The sequence below is a fragment of the Protomyctophum parallelum genome, assembly GCF_964188405.1.
Source record: "Protomyctophum parallelum genome assembly, chromosome: 22".
Taxonomy (NCBI): Eukaryota; Metazoa; Chordata; class Actinopteri; order Myctophiformes; family Myctophidae; genus Protomyctophum; species Protomyctophum parallelum.
The window spans coordinates 7,474,456-7,495,307 of NC_139714.1; the positions used below are offsets into that span (position 1 = coordinate 7,474,456).

Genomic DNA, 20,852 nt, shown 5'->3' on the forward strand with positions numbered 1-20,852 from the left:
GGTTAATAGTTTACATACTGTATGATTGTTGTCTCCACCAGGCCGAAGGCATGTGGGGAGAGTATGTTTTGCACTCCGTCCGTTTGTGTGTCCGTCCGTCCGTCCGTCCGTCCTTCCGTGTGTCCGTGAACAGCTAATCTCGGCCACCGTTAACCCGGTCGATGCCATATTTTGCACACACACTCCCTGGATGCCAACGATGAACCTCTGCCCCAAACTTTCCAGAACGGCCTGTTATAGCGCCACCAGGAGGCCGCTTTGTGCAAAACAAGTTTTTGCACAGTACACCTACAGATTTTGTCCAAACATCACGCAAATTGGTACACACACTCCCTGGATGCCAACGATGAACCTCTGCCCCAAACTTTCCAGAACGGCCTGTTATAGCGCCACCAGGAGGCCGCTTTGTGCAAAACAAGTTTTTGCACAGTACACCTACAGATTTTGTCCAAACATCACGCAAATTGGTACACAGTCTCTCTAGAGCCATTCAACCAAACCGGTCTTTCAGATTTCTCAGACTCCATCCTGATTGGTTAAGATTGGCTTCCAAAGTTCACAGGAGTGCTCAGTTTCAAACAAAATGCGGCAAATCATGAACACATCGCGTGATTTCCGTGAAATTGTGCACCCACATTCCCACTAGGCCCAGGACAAAATGCCACATGAACAATTTCAACTCAGCCTCAACGTGGCGCTATAACTGGCCGAAAAGTGTTTTTACCTCTAACTGCACGGATCTGTGGATAACTTTGTATGCCAACTCCCTAGAGGCCAAGGAAAAACCTTTGCCTGGAATTTTTCACATCTGCTCATCCTGGTGGAGACCTGTGCCCAGAAGGGCACTTTTTCTAGTTAGGTGATGTAATGGTGATGAAAAACAAACGGTGCCAACACAAAAGTGTAATTATCTTTGTTAATGGCATTTAATGTTTGTGTTAGGGACAAGATGACGTACATTTTCCATCCCTTGTCAATGGCGTTTTTAAAACAAACATTGAACTAAATACAAACATTAAACCTCTATATAGGAGGGGCTAACGCCCCTCAACTGTTTGCTGTGAGTCTGCACCAGTAGTAGGGGAAATAAAACTGTAAAACTATAAAACTGTGCTCAGTGGGGACTGGGGCTTTGAAGACACCTCGCTGTGATTGGCTAAAACTCTGCCTCACCCCCCCACTAACCCCTCCTCCCCCTCACACCCGACGTCCCGAGGTATAAACACCTAGAACTCAAGACAGCCCAGAGGCCCAGCGTTAGTGTCTGCCTGTATGCTAGTGGGGGAAAAGGCCAAAACTATAGATATTTAACATTTTGGCTTAAAACTTGTCTACATAACCTTTAACTCTGAGAGTGCACATTTGGTTCCATTTGTACACTCTCAGAGTTACAGACTCATAAGGGTCCATTTGGTTACAAACTATCATTTAGCTGGGGACCCCCTGGAATTCCCTCAAGGACCCCTGAGGGTACCCGAACTCCACTTTGGGAACCACTGCCTAAAACTACTGTCAGCAGAGAACACTTAGCTCGGGACTTCAGTCCTATAGTAATTTAATGAATCCTGTTCTGTTCCTGCATTCATCAATGTAGTGTCACCGGCCACTACAGTCAATCAGCAGACCAACTGGGCAGCGTATTAAAGCTCTCCTAAGTCCGTGTCCTTTCTGCATTCCTTTTCCGTTTGCTCCCACCCGCCACCCCAGCACCACCATTAGTTATGTTCCCCATGATGAGGTTGTTATTGTATATCTATCTCCCTGCTGTTAATGTTTAGTGATGGCGGTCTAATTGTGCTGAGCAGGGAGACATAATGTAGCAGAGCCTGCCCTGAATGCCAAGATGAAATCTTGGCCACGGGTCCAAGCATTCTTATTCAGTGGAAGAGTGGAGGGAAAATCAGGAAAAGAGGGAGATTGGAAGAAAAAAAATGACATATAGGGGGAAAAGTAATATAGGGAATGAACAAGAAAGAGATGATGATAGAGAATAGCCTCAGTTTTACACACAACGAGAGGAGAATGAAATACCTGAAACCTCTTCCAGTTAGAGAAGTAATAAGAGAGGGGAACGGGGGAAAACATAGATTAAGGAAAATGAGAAACAGTTAGCAGGACCCCAGGACAGATTAAGTGCATTAAAAGTTAGGACAAAGTTAAGAAACAGAGACGAAACTCACATAAATAAAATGTTTCCAGAGAGAGAGAGAGAGAGAGAGAGAGAGAGAGAGAGAGAGAGAGAGAGAGAGAGAGAGAGAGAGAGAGAGAGAGAAATGCACTAGTTAGAAACTCGACAACAATTAAGTAAAGCTTTGCCATTCTTCAGAAAAGTCCCCAAACTTGTGAAGTTATGTAAGTATAAAGAAAGCTAGCATGAAAGGAGAGACGTGAAGAAAACAGAATGGAGTTCAGGAGGAAAAGACACTCGAGGAAGAACAAAGTCTGAAGAGCCTAAGACCTTCACTGAGGTATACCTTGGTGAAACACCTGAATAATAATTATAAGAACTCAAATGAACGGCTGGAGGGAGAAATGGGTAGTAAGGGCAGAGGTGAGAACGAGGGTGAGAGGGGGAGCATTTTAAGCTTAGCAAGCAAATTGAGAAGGCGAGTACAAGAATTCCTTGAGAGGCAGAGAGAGACGGCGAAATGGAGATGTAGGGGAAACGAGATGAAAACATGAGGAGAAAAAAAAGGACACAAGAGACACAGAGTGAGAGAGAATTCCACAACAAAAGGAAATTGTAGAAATTACATGTAGAGTAACAAGCCTCAGACATCTCCCGGATAACTCTGGAAACTGTGAAAATATTTAAAAAAAAGAGTAGTGTGAGGGAAGAGAGAGAGAGAGAGAGAGAGAGATAGACAAAGAGGGAAGATGAGAGAGAAACAAACTCCCTAACAAGGTAGGACAGAAAAGTTAGTGCATCGCCTGGATTGCCTGAAATCTCACAAAGTTACCTCAAGAATAATGAGGGGAATCAAACCAGAGGTGTGAGTATATGAGAGAGCAGAGACTCTGAACCCAGAAGCAGCAACGTGGGACATGAGGGTTAGATTAACCCATTGGGAAAGCATCCCAGTCATTTAGATTTTATACTGTATGCTGGCCATTAAAAAATAGCAGATGCACAAGCTTGTACTCTCTCTCTCTCAGCTTTCAAACAAAACAACACCAGGAAAAGAGCCTCTATTCTCCCACCAGGTGCCAGAAGCGATGGACATAAACAAGGGAGATGGACGGTGTAATAACAGGAGGAGGGGAGGGGAGAGGGTCAGGGGGCGAAAGACGGTCCATAATAAAGTCAGGAACAAGCTAAATAAATAAACAGCCTCTGACATCCTCCCAGTTAGCCACCAGAACGATCTCCACCTACTAAACATCTGGGGACTTCTACGTGCATGGTGGTTTAGGAGAACAAAAACAAAAAAAAGACTATGCCTGCTTGTTTGTGACGCTTTCAGAGAGACTGACTTGTAGGTCTAATGTTGGCATTTTGTGCTGGTTTCCGCATAGCGGCCCGGACTCTAGACCAGGGGGGCAGTCAGACAGATATTTTGTGAAGCCACAAGGAAATCAGGATTTCCTTAAAGTTCATATAATGGCCTGTTGTGGCGCTGTCATTGGGCCCAGAAAAACCATATCCCCATAGAAGTCCATGTATTTGGGCCCAACTTCACCTAGACTGTATTACCTTTATAAACATGGTCATGAATACTTTTTGCTTCCAGTCACTAGTTTAAAGTCTCATTTCTAATGTCATAATATTCTTTTTGGTAAATTATGGTCCCATTTATAAAAATAATGACCATAAAGTCGCGCATGTTCTGAGGGGCGTGGCTACCGTTACAGTCTATGATCGGGATTCCCCTCCCACTCGAGTCAAATAAAAACCAACTAAGAAGAAGGGGGGAAGTCCCGCCTCGTTGTCTGGGCCAGCCAATGGGCCCAAACGGATCTAGAAAGATGGCGACTTACAATTCAAGGACTGACAGGCTTCATTTTACGTTCATGTTAGACCCGGGGAACGCTTTGTCCATATTCTTTACAGTCTATGCTCTAGACGCAAGTGCCACATACTGTAGCTGCCAAACTTCTAGTTTTGAAAATGTACCCCAAAATTTGTGCCTGCCTGTCAGCTCCCCACAAATGTGTTTGTTTACAATGCTTTGGGCCACAAGGCTGCCATGGTAATTTTTCAGCTTTTTATATAGCCTATATACAGGTTTAATGTAAGCTTTTAGTTCAATGTTTGTTTAAAAACGCCATTGACAATGAAGGGAAATTTTACATCATCTTGTCCCTAACAAACATTAAATGCAATAAAGATAATTGAATGTTTGTTTTGTCACCATTTGTTTTACATTACATCATCTAATCATAGCAACATGAGTTAGACTTTAATATATTTGCACCCCTCACTGATTTTTGTAGATTAAAGTGCAAAATGTAAGCATTCAAATGAACTGTTTATTGAAAATGGAAGATATTTGAAGATATCATATATAGGTCATTTGAAATTTCTTTAACCACAGACAACACATTAGATCTGACTGTTCTGATACGGTAGATAGTTAATGTTACTGCTATTTCAACCATGCTAAGACTTGTGTTGTGTGTGTGTGAGAGAGAGAGAGAGAGAGAGAGAGAGAGAGAGAGAGAGGAGAGAGAGAGAACATAATCCTAGACCACCTGCAGCCAGGTCCATCCATACCTCCATCTAGCTGTTGCCTACATTCGATCGCTCAATCCGTTCATCCGTGCACTCATCCATCAATCCTCGCTGGGTCCTCTCCCCCCATGCTTCCCCTTCAACACCCAGCCTTCACAATCCATCTGCCCCAGCAGGTCTCTCCATTCCCCACAATCCATCTGCCCCAGCAGGTCTCTCCATTCCCCACAATCCATCTGCCCCAGCAGGTCTCTCCATACCCCGTCTTTATCTCTGTGTCAGTCCATCTCTTCTCCGCGTCCGGGCAAACGGTGCCCACGCTGTGCGTGCGTGCTCAGACGTGTGTATGAGTGAATGTTTAACCACTTTATACAGTACATTAGCTATTTGAAAATAGCTGATCTACAAACACTGAGAGAGGTGTCCCACATATCATTTGGGGTTGTCCTTATTGACAGGAAAAGGTTTGTATCGTCATTGTGCCTGTGTGTATAGATAAGCAGTTCCTTGTATTGTGTCTCTCTGCAGGAGACGGTATCTCATTGCGGCTGCTTGCGTCTAATCCACACAACCGCTGTCTGTGATCACAAAGCAATGTGGACAGATTTAAATGCAACGTCAACAATGTGATTACCTCGGTCCCTCGCGTTCTCCAGCTCAATCCCTCTACTGTACCCACTGGAGCCATCTGTCAGGCACATTCTACGATCTACATTAATGATTCAGAACCTTTTTCATGTCAAGGATCCCCGGTTTGATTTGCATCGTGCTGCGTTCACACTGGCAGCTGTTTGATTTGCATCGTGCTGCATTCACACATTTCACACTGGCAGCTACAATGCGTTCACACTGGCAGCTACAATGCGTTCACACTGGCAGCTACAATGCGTTCACACTGGCAGCTACAATGTGTTCACACTGGCAGCTACAATGCGTTCACACTGGCAGCTACAATGCGTTCACACTGGCAGCTACAATGCGTTCACACTGGCAGCTACAATGCGTTCACACTGGCAGCTACAAAAGGTACAAAGAGACTGTTTGCATTGTGCTGCGTTCACACTGGCAGCTACAAAAGGTACAAAGAGACGCAGCATGTTGGTCGTCGTGTCACTGTTGTGAGTAAGTATCAATACTGTGATACAGAAATACTCTGTTACAAGTAAAAGTCCGGAATTTAAAATGGATTTGAGTAGAAAGGTATTGGCATCAAAATGTACTTAACCCATTTAGACCTGATAACTGATTCTACAAATGTCTTCTAAATCGCGACAGTTTTCTGAAAAACCTATGTTTCTTTGTCAGTGGTTCTCAAACTATTTCATGTCAGGGACCCCCAGAATTATATGTATGTGGGCGCCGATCCCCATCTGAAATGATGTTGTTCCAGGGACCTTCCAGAAGCAAATATTTGAGACGTTCGCTGTGAAAGAATATATATTCAAAGATTTGCGCCACATTTTCAAAAAAAAAAAAAAAAAACCTACTCTGTGCCGCGCTATGAGCTTGTAGATCTATTTTTCAATAGCAAAAGTATAACATAATGCTTAAACCTCCAAGAGGGGTTCCCGTCCAGAATCGGTTAACACTAGGAATTCTGAAAAAATTTCACTCCTACTCAGTCTGGCTATTTCGGCCAAATCGACCGATCTCCCCCCACTGGGGGAATCTCCCCCACTGTCTAAAGATCTTCACAGTTCACACCTCCCTCTCCAGCTGGAGATGTTGCCTGCACGTACGCACGCACTTTTATTTTTTTCTTCCATTAGAGTTATATATTGTCATTTTTATATAGAGGGGAAAACATTATAGGCTACGCGTGTGTTATCGATGTAATTCATATATATTTGATTGATTGTGCCAAAGAATCGCATCGGGTCAAACCGACCATGCAAACGAAAAAGTTTGCATGTTGTTTTCGATTGGTCCTAGAATGTCTTTGTCCTCAGGTTTCACGCTCTGATCACCGCCCATTAGCGTGCTTGTGTGTTTGGGTTATACTTTAGTTAGCTAGCTGTCTGTGTGTTCTTTTTTCCCCCTCCACCCCTCTTTTCTTTAAATCATAACTCGCTAATCTTTTGCTCATTTAAAAAAATTCAAAATTTTGTAATTCAAAACCATGTAAACTACTAAATTCGGGCTTTCATTTGGTATATAGATCGGCCCTCTCTACGAAACGTATCAAGTGAAAAGGAAATGTCGGGAAATCGGTTTATAGTGTAAAAGATTAGATATAAGTCGTTCAAATACGGCCGTTAGCACTGTTAATTCAACATCCGGTGAGGGGAGGATACGGATCGTGTATGTATTGTGTATGGAAATCAGCGCATACAGTGGGTGGGTGTAACTGTCCCAGAACGAGAGACAGTGGTTTCAGGTATAAACTTAAATTATATAAAATATGGTTTTGGTTATGATCATACTTGGGTAAAAAGGTTGATTTCATTATGAATAAATATAATTTAAGAATGGCAATAAATATGTCAAAGGGTTATATTACAAGGTAAAAATACACCTTTTGGAAGGGAGTCACATGATCAGTCACCTGTCTGTAAGGGTCAGAGGTTGAACGGACTTCCTGGAGAAAAGTTGTATGTTTTGGGAACGTCAGAGAGGGAGACGATATTAATCAATCTGCACATGGTTCAAAGGCGCACACGGTACATATTCTTTGTGATTTCATTGTGATGTGTTGACGTGTTGTTGTGGATTGTTTAATGTTGCTGTAATGTAGAACTATGGACTTTGTTTGATCACCTGTTTACAATGTGTAAGGACTCAAAAACGGAACAAAATGTCATTGTTTCCTTATTATAGTTTTCACGGTGTCTTGATGACTGTCAAGAGGAGTATCACCCTCAATAAAACCAAAATATGACATCTGTATGACGCGTGGACATTCCAATGAACCTGTACAGCTACAGTGGGCTTTAGACCGGATGTAAGCCTTGCACACCAAATAGAAAAATATAGGCTACAGTCTGCAGCCTGGTGATACAAAAGATAAACTCCACACGTGAAATGCCACTGTTGAGGAGAAACCCCAGCTCAGCTGCTGTTTATAACATCGCGCAGTTATTGCATCTATGAACATTTACATGCCTCCCTGAGAGGGAGAGAGAGAGAAAAAGGAAAGTTCCACGGGTCTGGTCGCTTGCAGAAAAGTTTACAGATAAAGAAGGACGGACAGGCTGAACTCTTTTGACTGACAAAGAGCTGGCGATATTTAGCCTATATGCCAGAATAGGCTGTGGAATCCACAGCAGCAGGCCTACATACGGGCCGTTATTTGCAAACTTAATCAGCCTCAGCCCTCATTTATATTATTATATGCGTGTTCTCACAACAGCAGCAGCAGTTGAGAGGGGGAGAGAGAGGGAAAAAAAGAAATAGCCTTGCGTGCAGGCAGACTTGCAGATCAGTTCCACGTCGCTTGCAGAAAGAACTGTTCTTTTGACTGACAAAACATTTAGAGGTTCGGGAGGTCTATCTGGTTGGAATTATTTCACACTTTATATAACACTTTTTATTTTGTATCGCGCATCGGCAAGCATTCTCACTTCATGGAAAGTAAATGTCGGTCGAGTCTAACCGAGCATTCAATAACATCCCACCCTCATCATGGATAATAATCATTGTATTCATATTCCTATTATCTTATCAAAATAATAAACAAATTCCAAGTTAATTAACCAGCCAAACGTATATGATTTAATTCGTTGGACATGGAATGCAGGCTTGAACAATGCCGTCTCCAGCTGTCGGAGGTGTGAAGATCATTAGACGAGTGGGGGAGAAGGGGGGACGGCGGTCGATTGGGCCGAAATAGCCAGACTGAGTAGGAGATATATGCCTAAAATCATATTTACAAAACGTTTCAAATGGAAAAAAATATATATGATTTCTATCGAATATTTAGACAAAGTCATGCAAGGGGAACTTTCTCTGGACTCCATGGGCTAAGAAAATAAACGTTTAAATCTCAAATTCGGTCAGAACGGCTGCTCCGACTTCCTAGTGTTAAAGTACCAAAAGTAAAATTACTTCAAATGTCCCATTTCAAGTTTTCAAATGGATAAAACAATATTCGAAAATAGCAGATCCAAAAGCAAAGGCTGAAATGTATAGTTGAAGTGGTTAATGCATGTTTTGTAATAATCAAAATCTACAAACTAACTACAGAGTAACTAAAGTAAAAGTACAAGATCCGAGTTGTAGTGGAGTAGAAGTATTGTAAAATGCAAGTCAATGAGGAGCATATTTTGAATTATCAATTTCTAATCACTGGAGCAATTATTTTTGATTTCTTGTCCACATTTGGAGTCACACCATGGGTAACTAACTACACAACCCAAACCTCTACCAAAGTGGTCTTGCACTTTAAGTACAGTCCTTGAGTAAATGTACTTAGTAACTTTCCACCACTGGTGTTGATCAACACGCTCGCTGGCATCAAGCAGGCGTCCGATGAGCTAGAAAACTATAAAGAAATACAGTATATAAAGACTGGGGTTAAAAACATGAGAGAAGGCGGGTGGAAACAATACATGGTTGTTTTCTAGCTTTGTAGCTGCAATTGAAGTCATGCTCATGGTAGCCTGTAGCTTTATTGTATCTTCATATTGCTTCCCTTGAAAATGAAATGGTAGTCTGTAGCCTTGTATCTGCCAATGTGAACACCACATTAAATTAGGCCACGGCCCCGTCTCTGGGATAGTTTGAAGATAAAAACGTGTAAAGTGTAAATATTTAACCCAAATGGAACCAGATGGACCTGTAAGGGTTATAAGGGTAAGGGGGGCCCCAGTAGTCCAGATAAGGTTGAGGACCTCTGCTCTATTCTGTACTGCCCCGCTCTCTCTCTGAGCTGCCTGAACAGTGTTTGCATTCATATGATTCATTAAAAACAATTAGCTGCTCCATTAGTTTCCTGTGGTGAATGTGATTCTCTCTCTGTATGGGAGCTTCAAGGTCATATCAGCCGTAAAAAGGTCAAAGTCACACCGCGAGGCGCACACACACACACACACACACACACACACACACACACACACACACACACACACACACACACACACACACACACCCCCTCTCCATCTCAGTCTTTGAGTCCCTCCATCACCCCCCCCCCCCCTCTCTCTCTCTCTCTCTCTCTCTCTCTACTGTGTTAATAAGTTATGTCTGTCTGCCTGTCTGCTCAAGGTCATAGAGTGCAGATAAAGTTTGTCCAGCTTGTCTAATTAGTGTTGAATGGTTCCTATGGCGATGTCCATCTTGTTTCCCTGCAGGACAGATAACCTGCCACTACATACACACTAATGATGGACCCACACACACACACACCCCTCCTCACACAAGGGACAAGCACACATCACGCACAAACACAATTCTAGACAACTTTACACAAGCGCACGTACACACACACACAACCACACACACCCCACACCCACACACATACACGCACGTTTATCTTCTCTGTATACTTTTAATTGGCCTGCTCCTCTCAGAGTACTGGGAGCCAAACTACCCACAAAAGTCTTAAAGCTCAAACCGCCCTTCCCACAAATGATACATAGACGAGTTATACTGTACACTCGAGCGGTTTAGAGTCTGTACATAATGTGTACTCTAAGTCCAATACAATACACTGACATGGCAATCAGCTGACCAATTGGGCTTGGGTTCTGTGCGTTGTTATTGTATCTATCTATCTACAAAAAGTTCGGAAACGTAACTTTGGTCCATTATTTCTCCACTTTAATTATTTCTCTCCCATGTCAGTATACGTACCAGGTAGGGGACGTTAATTGCTAGGTCCGTGTATATATATACGGACCTCAACGTATACTCCGTATATATAATGGTTGAGCATTGATGAAACTCCTTCTCTTAAAGTGAACGCTGATGGTGGCACTGGGAACTGGGATTTATGCTAACAGCTAGCTGCAATAAAATAGTTAATGGTGAGACCAGAGAATAATTCAACGTCCCAAAATAAAATGACACTATATAAACTTCAGCTTTGTGAACTAGTGGCAACAATAAGTGAAGGTGATGGACTACACACTATGAAACCAGGAGTAATTTACTTATATAAGTGTGCTACACTAAATACTAAATAGTAATACGTCAGACCGTAAGACCATCTCGCCGATTAAAGCCATAGGAGCAAAAGACAATCGGCAATGGGTGAGTTAATTGTATAATGATTGCAGTAGACAGGTAATGATAGGCCAGCATACAGTAGGCAACACAACATATTTCGTTGTACTCATTTATACATACTCGTTATACTACAAGTACCTGTATAATATTATTACAATGTTATTACAGTACTACATTACAGTACTACAGTACTGTAATAACTGGAGGTAAACCTGGCTAGTGCTTTTCACAGGCTCACGTGGATGTAAACAGACACCATGTTGATGCTATGTGGTGCAGACTATCCGCCAGCCATTAGGCTGCAATGATCTCTTCCACACAACATCACATTCATGCTCCAAATAGAGTATTGACACCATTTACACATAGCTTTTCCTTATCAAGCCCCACCCTGAGACAAAAATGTCCCCGTAAGATCTTTCAAAATCTAATAGGCAGATGAACCGTAATGATGTACTGTCCTCTAATCTAGTGTTACCCTTAGGCTAAAACCTCCCAACAGATATGAGTTTCTCATCAAAAATCATTAACTCATTTCTGTGGTACAATAAGCAAGGTCTTACACCAAGGAGAGAGAGAGACACACACACACACACACACACACACACACACACACACACACACACACACACACACACACACACACACACACACACACACGCACACACGATGTTCTAAAACACTCCCTGAGAGCCTCAGGGAGTTTAAGGATTATGTAAAAACAACATTAAAAAAATGAAATAAAAAAGCTTCCGATTCTCTCACCATCATTTACACAGTAAAATCCTCAGTGTTTATGTAACTCTGAGAGTAAAAAAAAAAAAAGTCAGGTGATGGTGCAGTGCAGGTCTTGCAATGAGGGGGGGGGGGGGGGGGAGGACCATGTGACTGCGCACACACACACACACACACACACACACACACACACACACACACACACACACACACTCCCTGTACACATCTTGCGCCACCCCTTATCCCTAAACGTATTTGCCTTTTTTATTTTTTAATAGTTAAACTAGCCAATCTACATCGACACATTGTGAGCTTGTCGATCGGCTATTTGAACTATTTTAAAACGTTTTAAAATAGTAAAAAGTGGCAAATAAGTTTAGGGATAAGGGTTAAGAGGTGGCACAAGATATAGTTGTAAATCTCTTGGCACTGTCATCAACACTCAACTGTTTCTAACCATCCCCCCCTGTGCTACAGTACTCAGGTGGAAGAGCGCATCACTGCATGCCTGGCTGACATCTCACAGTGGATGTCTTCTATAACCACCTCAAGCTGAACCCAGACAAGAGCTTCTCTTCTTCCCAGCTAAGTGCTGCCCTGTGCAGGAGCTAACTATTTCCATAGACAACTTGACTATTGTGACTCCCTCCTTACTGCATGGTCTACCGGCATCCGCACTTAAGCCTCTCCAATTGATCCAAAATGCCGAAACTCCCTTGGTCTTCAACCAGCTAAAATTATCACATGTATGGCACCCCATATCTTTCAAGTTTGATCGAACCCTAGTACAAACCCTCCGCTCACTCAGATCAGCCGACGCAGGGAGGCTGGAAGTACCTTAGCTAAAAACACTGGAACAACGCTCCACACGTCCCAAACTCTTCTCCCTTCTGGCTCCAAAACTATGGAATGCACTTCTCATTGTAATCAGAACTGCAGACTCACTCCCAATCTTCCACCATAGTCTGAAAACGCACCTCTTCAGACTCCATCTTAGCCCATAGCACTTCTCGTAGCACTTGCCCTAGCCTCGACGACCTAACAGGCAGATGCAAAGGCTCAACTTATGTAACGTAGATAGCATTATACTCAGTTTCATTATATAGATATTCCACTGTGATTAGCTTACGTATGATTCATGAGGACTATTTTGATGTATATGATGTATTACCATGTTTTTGTTTATTATTTACTGTAAGTCGCTCTGGATCAAGAGTGTCTGCTAAATGCCTAAATAGTAATGATACCGTATCAGAACAATCAAATCTACAATGTGTTGTTAAACAAGATTCAAATGACCATATATTCTTCAAATATTTTCCAATTTCAATAAACAACAGATCACTTGAAAGTTTACATTCTGTACTCTGGCCCAAAGCATAACAGGCAGGCACAATCACACGCATACACACACAAAGATACATTCAGATGCAGAACTCCACACCCAGACATACTGTACTAACAAACTTTATAGTCTCTCTCTCTCTCTCTCTCTCTCTCTCTCTCTCTCTCTCTCTCTCTCTCTCTCTCTCTCTCTCTCTCTCTCTCTCTCTCTCTTGTTCAAGGCTGAGGGACTTATTGAACAGGTTGACTCATTGGTTTCAAGGGCTGGGTATTCTCTAAAGAATGTTTGTTTGGGCCTTCCGGAAAAAGGTTGCACTTAACGTGATTAATTGTATTTCTGGCACAGCAAAAATGTCTATATGGCTGACTCGGAAGAACAAAACAGAGGGAAATGGGAACACAAACCCAGTACAGGTGCTCGAAGGACTGGTGGCAGCACGCCTTAGGGTGGAGTTTAGAAGGACTGGTGGCAGCATGCCTTAGGGTGGAGTTTAGAAGGACTGGTGGCAGCACGCCTTAGGGTGGAGTTTAGAAGGACTGGTGGCAGCACGCCTTAGGGTGGAGTTTAGAAGGACTGGTGGCAGCACGCCTTAGGGTGGAGTTTAGAAGGACTGGTGGCAGCACGCCTTAGGGTGGAGTTTAGAAGGACTGGTGGCAGCACGTCTTAGGGTGGAGTTTAGAAGGACTGGTGGCAGCACGCCTTAGGGTGGAGTTTAGAAGGACTGGTGGCAGCACGCCTTAGGGTGGAGTTTAGAAGGACTGGTGGCAGCACGCCTTAGGGTGGAGTTTAGAAGGACTGGTGGCAGCACGCCTTAGGGTGGAGTTTAGAAGGACTGGTGGCAGCACGCCTTAGGGTGGAGTTTAGAAGGACTGGTGGCAGCACGCCTTAGGGTGGAGTTTAGAAGGACTGGTGGCAGAGCGCCTTAGGGTGGAGTTTAGAAGGACTGGTGGCAGAGCGCCTTAGGGTGGAGTTTAGAAGGACTGGTGGCAGCACGCCTTAGGGTGGAGTTTAGAAGGACTGGTGGCAGAGCGCCTTAGGGTGGAGTTTAGAAGGACTGGTGGCAGCACGCCTTAGGGTGGAGTTTAGAAGGACTGGTGGCAGCACGCCTTAGGGTGGAGTTTAGAAGGACTGGTGGCAGCACGCCTTAGGGTGGAGTTTAGAAGGACTGGTGGCAGCACGCCTTAGGGTGGAGTTTAGAAGGACTGGTGGCAGCATGCCTTAGGGTGTAGTTTAGAAGGACTGGTGGCAGTACGCCTTAGGGTGGAGTTTAGAAGGACTGGTGGCAGCACGCCTTAGGGTGGAGTTTAGAAGGACTGGTGGCAGCACGCCTTAGGGTGGAGTTTAGAAGGACTGGTGGCAGCATGCCTTAGGGTGTAGTTTAGAAGGACTGGTGGCAGTACGCCTTAGGGTGGAGTTTAGAAGGACTGGTGGCAGCACGCCTTAGGGTGGAGTTTAGAAGGACTGGTGGCAGCACGCCTTAGGGTGGAGTTTAGAAGGACTGGTGGCAGCATGCCTTAGGGTGGAGTTTAGAAGGACTGGTGACAGCATGCCTTAGGGTGGAGTTTAGAAGGACTGGTGGCAGCACGTCTTAGGGTGGAGTTTAGAAGGACTGGTGGCAGCACGCCTTACGGTGGAGTTTAGAAGGACTGGTGGCAGCACGCCTTAGGGTGGAGTTTAGAAGGACTGGTGGCAGCATGCCTTAGGGTGGAGTTTAGAAGGACTGGTGACAGCATGCCTTAGGGTGGAGTTTAGAAGGACTGGTGGCAGCACGTCTTAGGGTGGAGTTTAGAAGGACTGGTGGCAGCATGCCTTAGGGTGGAGTTTAGAAGGACTGGTGACAGCATGCCTTAGGGTGGAGTTTAGAAGGACTGGTGGCAGCACGTCTTAGGGTGGAGTTTAGAAGGACTGGTGGCAGCACGCCTTACGGTGGAGTTTAGAAGGACTGGTGGCAGCACGCCTTAGGGTGGAGTTTAGAAGGACTGGTGGCAGCATGCCTTAGGGTGGAGTTTAGAAGGACTGGTGGCAGCACGCCTTAGGGTGGAGTTTAGAAGGACTGGTGGCAGCACGTCTTAGGGTGGAGTTTAGAAGGACTGGTGGCAGCACGCCTTAGGGTGGAGTTTAGAAGGACTGGTGGCAGCACGCCTTAGGGTGGAGTTTAGAAGGACTGGTGGCAGCACGCCTTAGGGTGGAGTTTAGAAGGACCGGTGGCAGCACGCCTTAGGGTGGAGTTTAGAAGGACTGGTGGCAGCACGTCTTAGGGTGGAGTTTAGAAGGACTGGTGGCAGCACGCCTTAGGGTGGAGTTTAGAAGGACTGGTGGCAGCACGCCTTAGGGTGGAGTTTAGAAGGACTGGTGGCAGCATGCCTTAGGGTGGAGTTTAGAAGGACTGGTGGCAGCACGCCTTAGGGTGGAGTTTAGAAGGACCGGTGGCAGCACACCTTAGGGTGGAGTTTAGAAGGACTGGTGGCAGCACGCCTTAGGGTGGAGTTTAGAAGGACCGGTGGCAGCACGCCTTAGGGTGGAGTTTAGAAGGACTGGTGGCAGCATGCCTTAGGGTGGAGTTTAGAAGGACTGGTGGCAGCACGCCTTAGGGTGGAGTTTAGAAGGACTGGTGGCAGCACGCCTTAGGGTGGAGTTTGCCTACCACAAACTAGTGGACAATTTTGAGGCTTTTAGCCTTTTCTGGGCTCAGAGAGACGTGCTATGTGTGGTGCAGGACGGGGAATTGTGCCTTTCCTTTAAAAAAAAAAGGAAAAAAAGAGGTGCTATTTATATTTAGTCTTTTCATATGAGCCAACTGCAATTTTGAAGTGACATTTTATGTACTGCAGAGTTTTAATAAAGGTGCTTTTAAAGGTCTTCATGAAATGACGGAGGACCAGGAGAATAAGGAGTAATAAGGAATAGAAAAAGAGAAAACGGTATCATTCAAACGAGGGCTGTTGATGTTATTTGAAAGGAAATGAAGAAATGAATGAATGAAGAAATGAATGAATAAAGAAATGACGCAGATAAGATAACACAAGTCCTTGAAATGTAAAGGCAAGCAGCAAGCAGTTCATAGAAACACACACACACACACACACACACACACACACACACACTCTTCTGTTAAAAGAGATTAGCTGTGTTTTCACCATGCATCTACTCCAAAGGGTAGATAAGCTGCAAGCACTGTAGGATTACTGGCCCAATCTGTTAAGTAATGAAGCAGTATTTAGTCAACAGTCCATGCAGCCAAAAAACTTGTCTTAACTATCATAACACATGATTTTTAAAGAACCTCAGTGTTGTTATACACAGGGATTTCTACCGTGGGGTGACCACACAGGCAATGGAGGCCATAGCTTATAGGCACTGCTATGGTAACTTCACACTTTGTCAAGCTTAAAACATGAAACGAGTCTCATTCAGTTGTGATCGAAACATGTATTTATATACTAAATGTCGGTGCAAGAATCTGTTCTTTATCTTCGTTGTCAATTTAGGGTCCTCTCCTAACAGTACTGTGCCCTTACTCAAGCACAGTCACAATTCATACTGTATGCGTCTGAAGATGCGTTTGCTTCTGACACGGACGTGTTACCGAAAATAGACAATCTATCTACACGTTCACAAGGGATGGAGGGCACTGTCTCTGTGCCTGCCTGCCTGCCTGCCTCCGTGCCTGCCTGCCTGCCTGTCTCCGTGCCTGCCTGCCTGCCTGCCTGTCTCCGTGCCTGCCTGCCTACCTGCCTGCCTGCCTGCCTGCCTCCGTGCCTGCCTGCCTGCCTGTTCACCTCACCTGCCAACCATCCCAACCTAATCTGGCTAGGCCAGCCACGCTCAGCTCAACCTTGCCATCCATCATCCATCTCAGTCCAACTCAGCCCTCCACCATTTCCTATATACCCTCTGCCCTGCCTGCCCGCCCTCATTCCCATTCATCTACACAATAAACCTTTTTTTGAGGGGCGCACAAATTAACTGCTCCAGACGGAACGTTGTGGCAGTTGGAATCCAACCGGCAACTGCTTCTGGCGTCTGATAAGCTTTATTATTGATATCAAACCGGATCGCTAGGGGGGGGGGGGGGGGGGGGGGGAGGTCTTTGCAGATTATCCGGTGATCTAGATGGGAACATTGCCGCTTTCTAGAGCAAGGATGGCTTCATTTTAGCTCGCTGGCATTGACGCTATTTATTTAGCATCTAAGATGGCCACCCAAACAGCAGGTGTCACACTGCAAACGGCTCGGCAGTCTGCGTGCGGTTGGCTCTGCGTCCACCAGGTGGCAGCAGATGGGTTAACGTTTGTCTTTAGTTTGTTTTGTAAACGCCATTGACAATGAAGGGAAACTATATGTCATAATGTACCTCATTACGTCATATTGTCTCTTTATTGTTAATGGCGTTTAATGTTGGTTCGCATTCAATGACCCCCCCCCCCCCCCCTTCCTTTGGCAAGACAGAACTGCTACTGAAGCTTAAAATCTAGCTGCGTTTGTCCACGCGTTAGTAGAAATGTGAGCTTTTCGTTATAGGATTTGAACCCTACGTACTGTTGTTGCTGCTGTTGGAACTGGAAAACACTGCAGGAAAGAAAGAAAACAATGGATGAGATATGAGAAGAAACAGAGGATGGGATGAGGAGAACGTATGAGGGGAAGATGAAGGGGTGTGACCGTGCGTGTGTGTGCGCGCGCGCACGTGTGCGTGCATAACTTCTATGAAATACTTTGTTTCCAGATGTCTGCGTACATGAATAAAAAATGCACAAGCCGAATGTACAAAAGGAGCCAGCATGATGGTTTTCCTTAATTGTTGCCATTTTGGATCTTTCCATAAACCGTCGACGGCACCTCACCGTTGAAGCTGACGGCTCGGATGTGGCTGAGCAGCTCCTTGCCGTCCATGTTGTCGGCCATGCGGGGACACATGCCCGGGTAGCCGTAGCACAGCTCGCGGTGCATGTGGTGCAAGGCGTGGGCCATGGAGTACACCGCGTCCATCACAAACTGGACCTTACCCTCCTGCTCATAGCTGGAGTCACGGCCCACCTTCTCTAGACCTGGGTGAGAGAGAGAGAGAGAGAGAGAGACAGAGACATAAATGCGGTTTCCAATGGTGTAACCAAGTACATTTGCTCAAGAAGCTACTATACTTAAGTAGGCAAATATTGTACTTACATATTGTAACACACACTAACCATTTTAGCCCTATGTTATGTCTATTTTGGTACCAATTACATTTACTCAAGTTTCAGATTATTTTATAGTATTCTTATATATTGTGGTATTGCTAATTTTACTTAATTAAAATATCTGTGTACCATTGGCAGTTTCAACCATGAAAATTTCTGTGTGACTGAACAGTTAACATGCATTAACAAAACCTAATTGATTCATAATTGTATACAAATTGATTGCGATATTTCAGTCTGTTGAGTTTTCTTCACCCCGAGTTGAACTTAAACAAGAACAACAACCTGCAAATGAATGTGTGTACACAACACACACTACCTAAGTAGTACGCTATCAACCTTACAGTGGGGAGGAAAGAAGGCTGCAGAAACATTACTGAGAGACCAAGTCTCCCAAAGCAGGCCCAAAGCATAACAGGCAGGCACAATCACACGCATACACACACAAAGATACATTCAGATGCAGAACTCCACACCCAGACATACTGTACTAACAAACTTTATAGTCTCTCTCTCTCTCTCTCTCTCTCTCTCATATACAGCAGCAACCTTCAGGCAGCCCTAACTAAATCAGACTTTGTCTGAGTTGAATTAACAAGAGCCAAGGCCCTTCAGTCAATATCAGCGCCTGTAAGGAATTAATGGGCTCCACAGAATGAAATCCAATACACGTTTATATCAGCCTGCCGGGCCGGCTGCGCGCATGCTCTGTGTGTGATGTTTGGTTTAGATGAGTGCGTGCGTGCTCACCTGGTGTCTTACAAGTTTATTGCAAATGACCTACAGTGTATGATTTTACATCTAAAGCTCACTTATCGACTTCTTTGTGGTGTGTTATTGGATTTACATCAAAATTACATTTGGACTTGGACATTTGTAGTGATTCGTTTTGCTAATTCACTGCACCTGACTGTTAGTTTAACACCGATCATTTCACTGTGTGTGCATAAACTCAATCTTAAAACAAGATGAAGCAAGCATCACGGGACACAGACAAAGGCCACTCTTGAGCCCTGCCGCTCGCTCAAGGCGCACTACCCACTATTAGCCCAGGGCACCCCTCTGTGGATTCCACTATAGCAGTGGTTCCCAAACTTTTTAGCCCGTGACCCAAAAGAGAGATTGGACGTTTGCTCAGGGACCCAAACTAGTGAAAAAAGCTGATATACAAGCTCACAAAGAGCTTGTGGATGGGCTATTTTCACTACTTCTCACACAGTTCTAATTCATGGAATTTCAGATTTGTCTTTATTTCTTCCTGAAATACAAAATACAAATACAAATCATTGAGTTTTGTTTTAAATTCATAGAAAATGTATTTCTTTTGTTAATGTTTTGAAATAACATTCTAAACTAAACTGAAGGAAACTAAATGTAAAGCGACCCATAAAAATGTGCCCGCGACCCACAAATGGGTCCCGATCCACTGTTTGGGAAACAGTGGTCCTGTAGGACGGTCAACGACACATAAGGGATAAGTTCAGTCACACGAGAGAAACTCGGAGTAGAGTCGCTGCTTCTTTGCCTGGAAAGGAGTCAGCTTAGCTGGTTCGGGCATTTGGTTAGGATGCCTCTCGGGCGTCTCCCTAGGGAGGTCCTCGAGGCACGTCCCACTGGGAGGAGACCCTCTGGGGTAGACCAAGGCGCAACTGGAGGAATCGCATCGACTCACTGGCCTTGGAGCGCCTCGGGATCCCCCAGGAGGAAGTGGTAAAACCTGCCTACAGCTGCCGTTTCAGAAGCCAGCTCCACCACCTCGAGGCACGTACAGTACAGCACGTACTGTACCTTGAAGAGGCAGCACGTACTGTACTGTACGTGGATCGCTCTGGAAGTCATCAATTATATTAAACTATCATTAATCTGTGATGGGGTTAGTGTCAAACCATGCTCAAAAATAATCTAATTCTCATACCACTTGTCATCGGACTGAACTGAAGTGATTAACTGGAGAGAGAGAGAGAGAGAGAGAGAGAGAGAGACACTGATACAGTATGTAGATATATTGAATATAGTTGCAGTACACGTGTGCGTGTGTGTTGTGTGAGTGTGTGTGATATCCCAGTAGTAATATAGTCATTATTGTCAGCAGGGCAGTGTGGTCTAACCAAGCATCTAATCATTAGTCTGATAATGGAGCAGATTGAACTGCTGTCAGTCCCCTGATAACACACACACACACACACACACACACACACACACACACACACACACACACACACACACACACACACACACACACACACACACACACACACACACACACACACACACACACACACACACACACACACACACACACACACACACACACACACACACACACACACACAGACAGTATGAATGGCATATAACTGTAACTGAAGACACACACTCCCTGATACATGCACACAAGTGCATGACTACTCAGGGGAGCGCACACGCACACACACACACTCACACACACACACACACACACACACACACTCACACACACACACACACTCACACACTCACACACGTCCAACGCTCATACAGCCTTCAATCGCGTACAGCTCCTAATGGATGAATCAAGGCGTTCTATTTAATCCCATTCACTCTTTGATGATCTATACAGTCTACAACACACTGGTTTTCAAAGTGGGCTCCAGGGACCCCCAGGGGTTCCTGCAGGCTCCAGGGACCCCCAGGGGTTCCTGCAGGCTCCAGGGATCCCCAGGGGTCCCTGCAGGCTCCAGGGACCCCCAGGGGTCCCTGCAGGCTCCAGGGACTGCAA

The 20,852-nt window shown here is 44.8% G+C and overlaps 1 protein-coding gene across 3 annotated transcripts in view; it reads right to left on the reverse strand.

The window, feature by feature from the left end:
- grm8a (glutamate receptor, metabotropic 8a) overlaps nt 1-20,852 on the reverse strand; it is a 313,805-nt gene that overhangs the window by 46,799 nt on the left and 246,154 nt on the right. For 2 of the 3 annotated variants that reach the window (XM_083758162.1, XM_083758164.1), the window contains exons 8-9: nt 17,762-17,965; nt 17,457-17,486 (exon numbers count right to left, since the gene is read on the reverse strand). In XM_083758162.1, coding sequence (XP_083614288.1) covers nt 17,457-17,486; nt 17,762-17,965 — 234 coding nt within the window. The remainder of the gene's footprint in view (nt 1-17,456; nt 17,487-17,761; nt 17,966-20,852) is intronic. The other variant, XM_083758163.1, reaches the window with a different exon arrangement.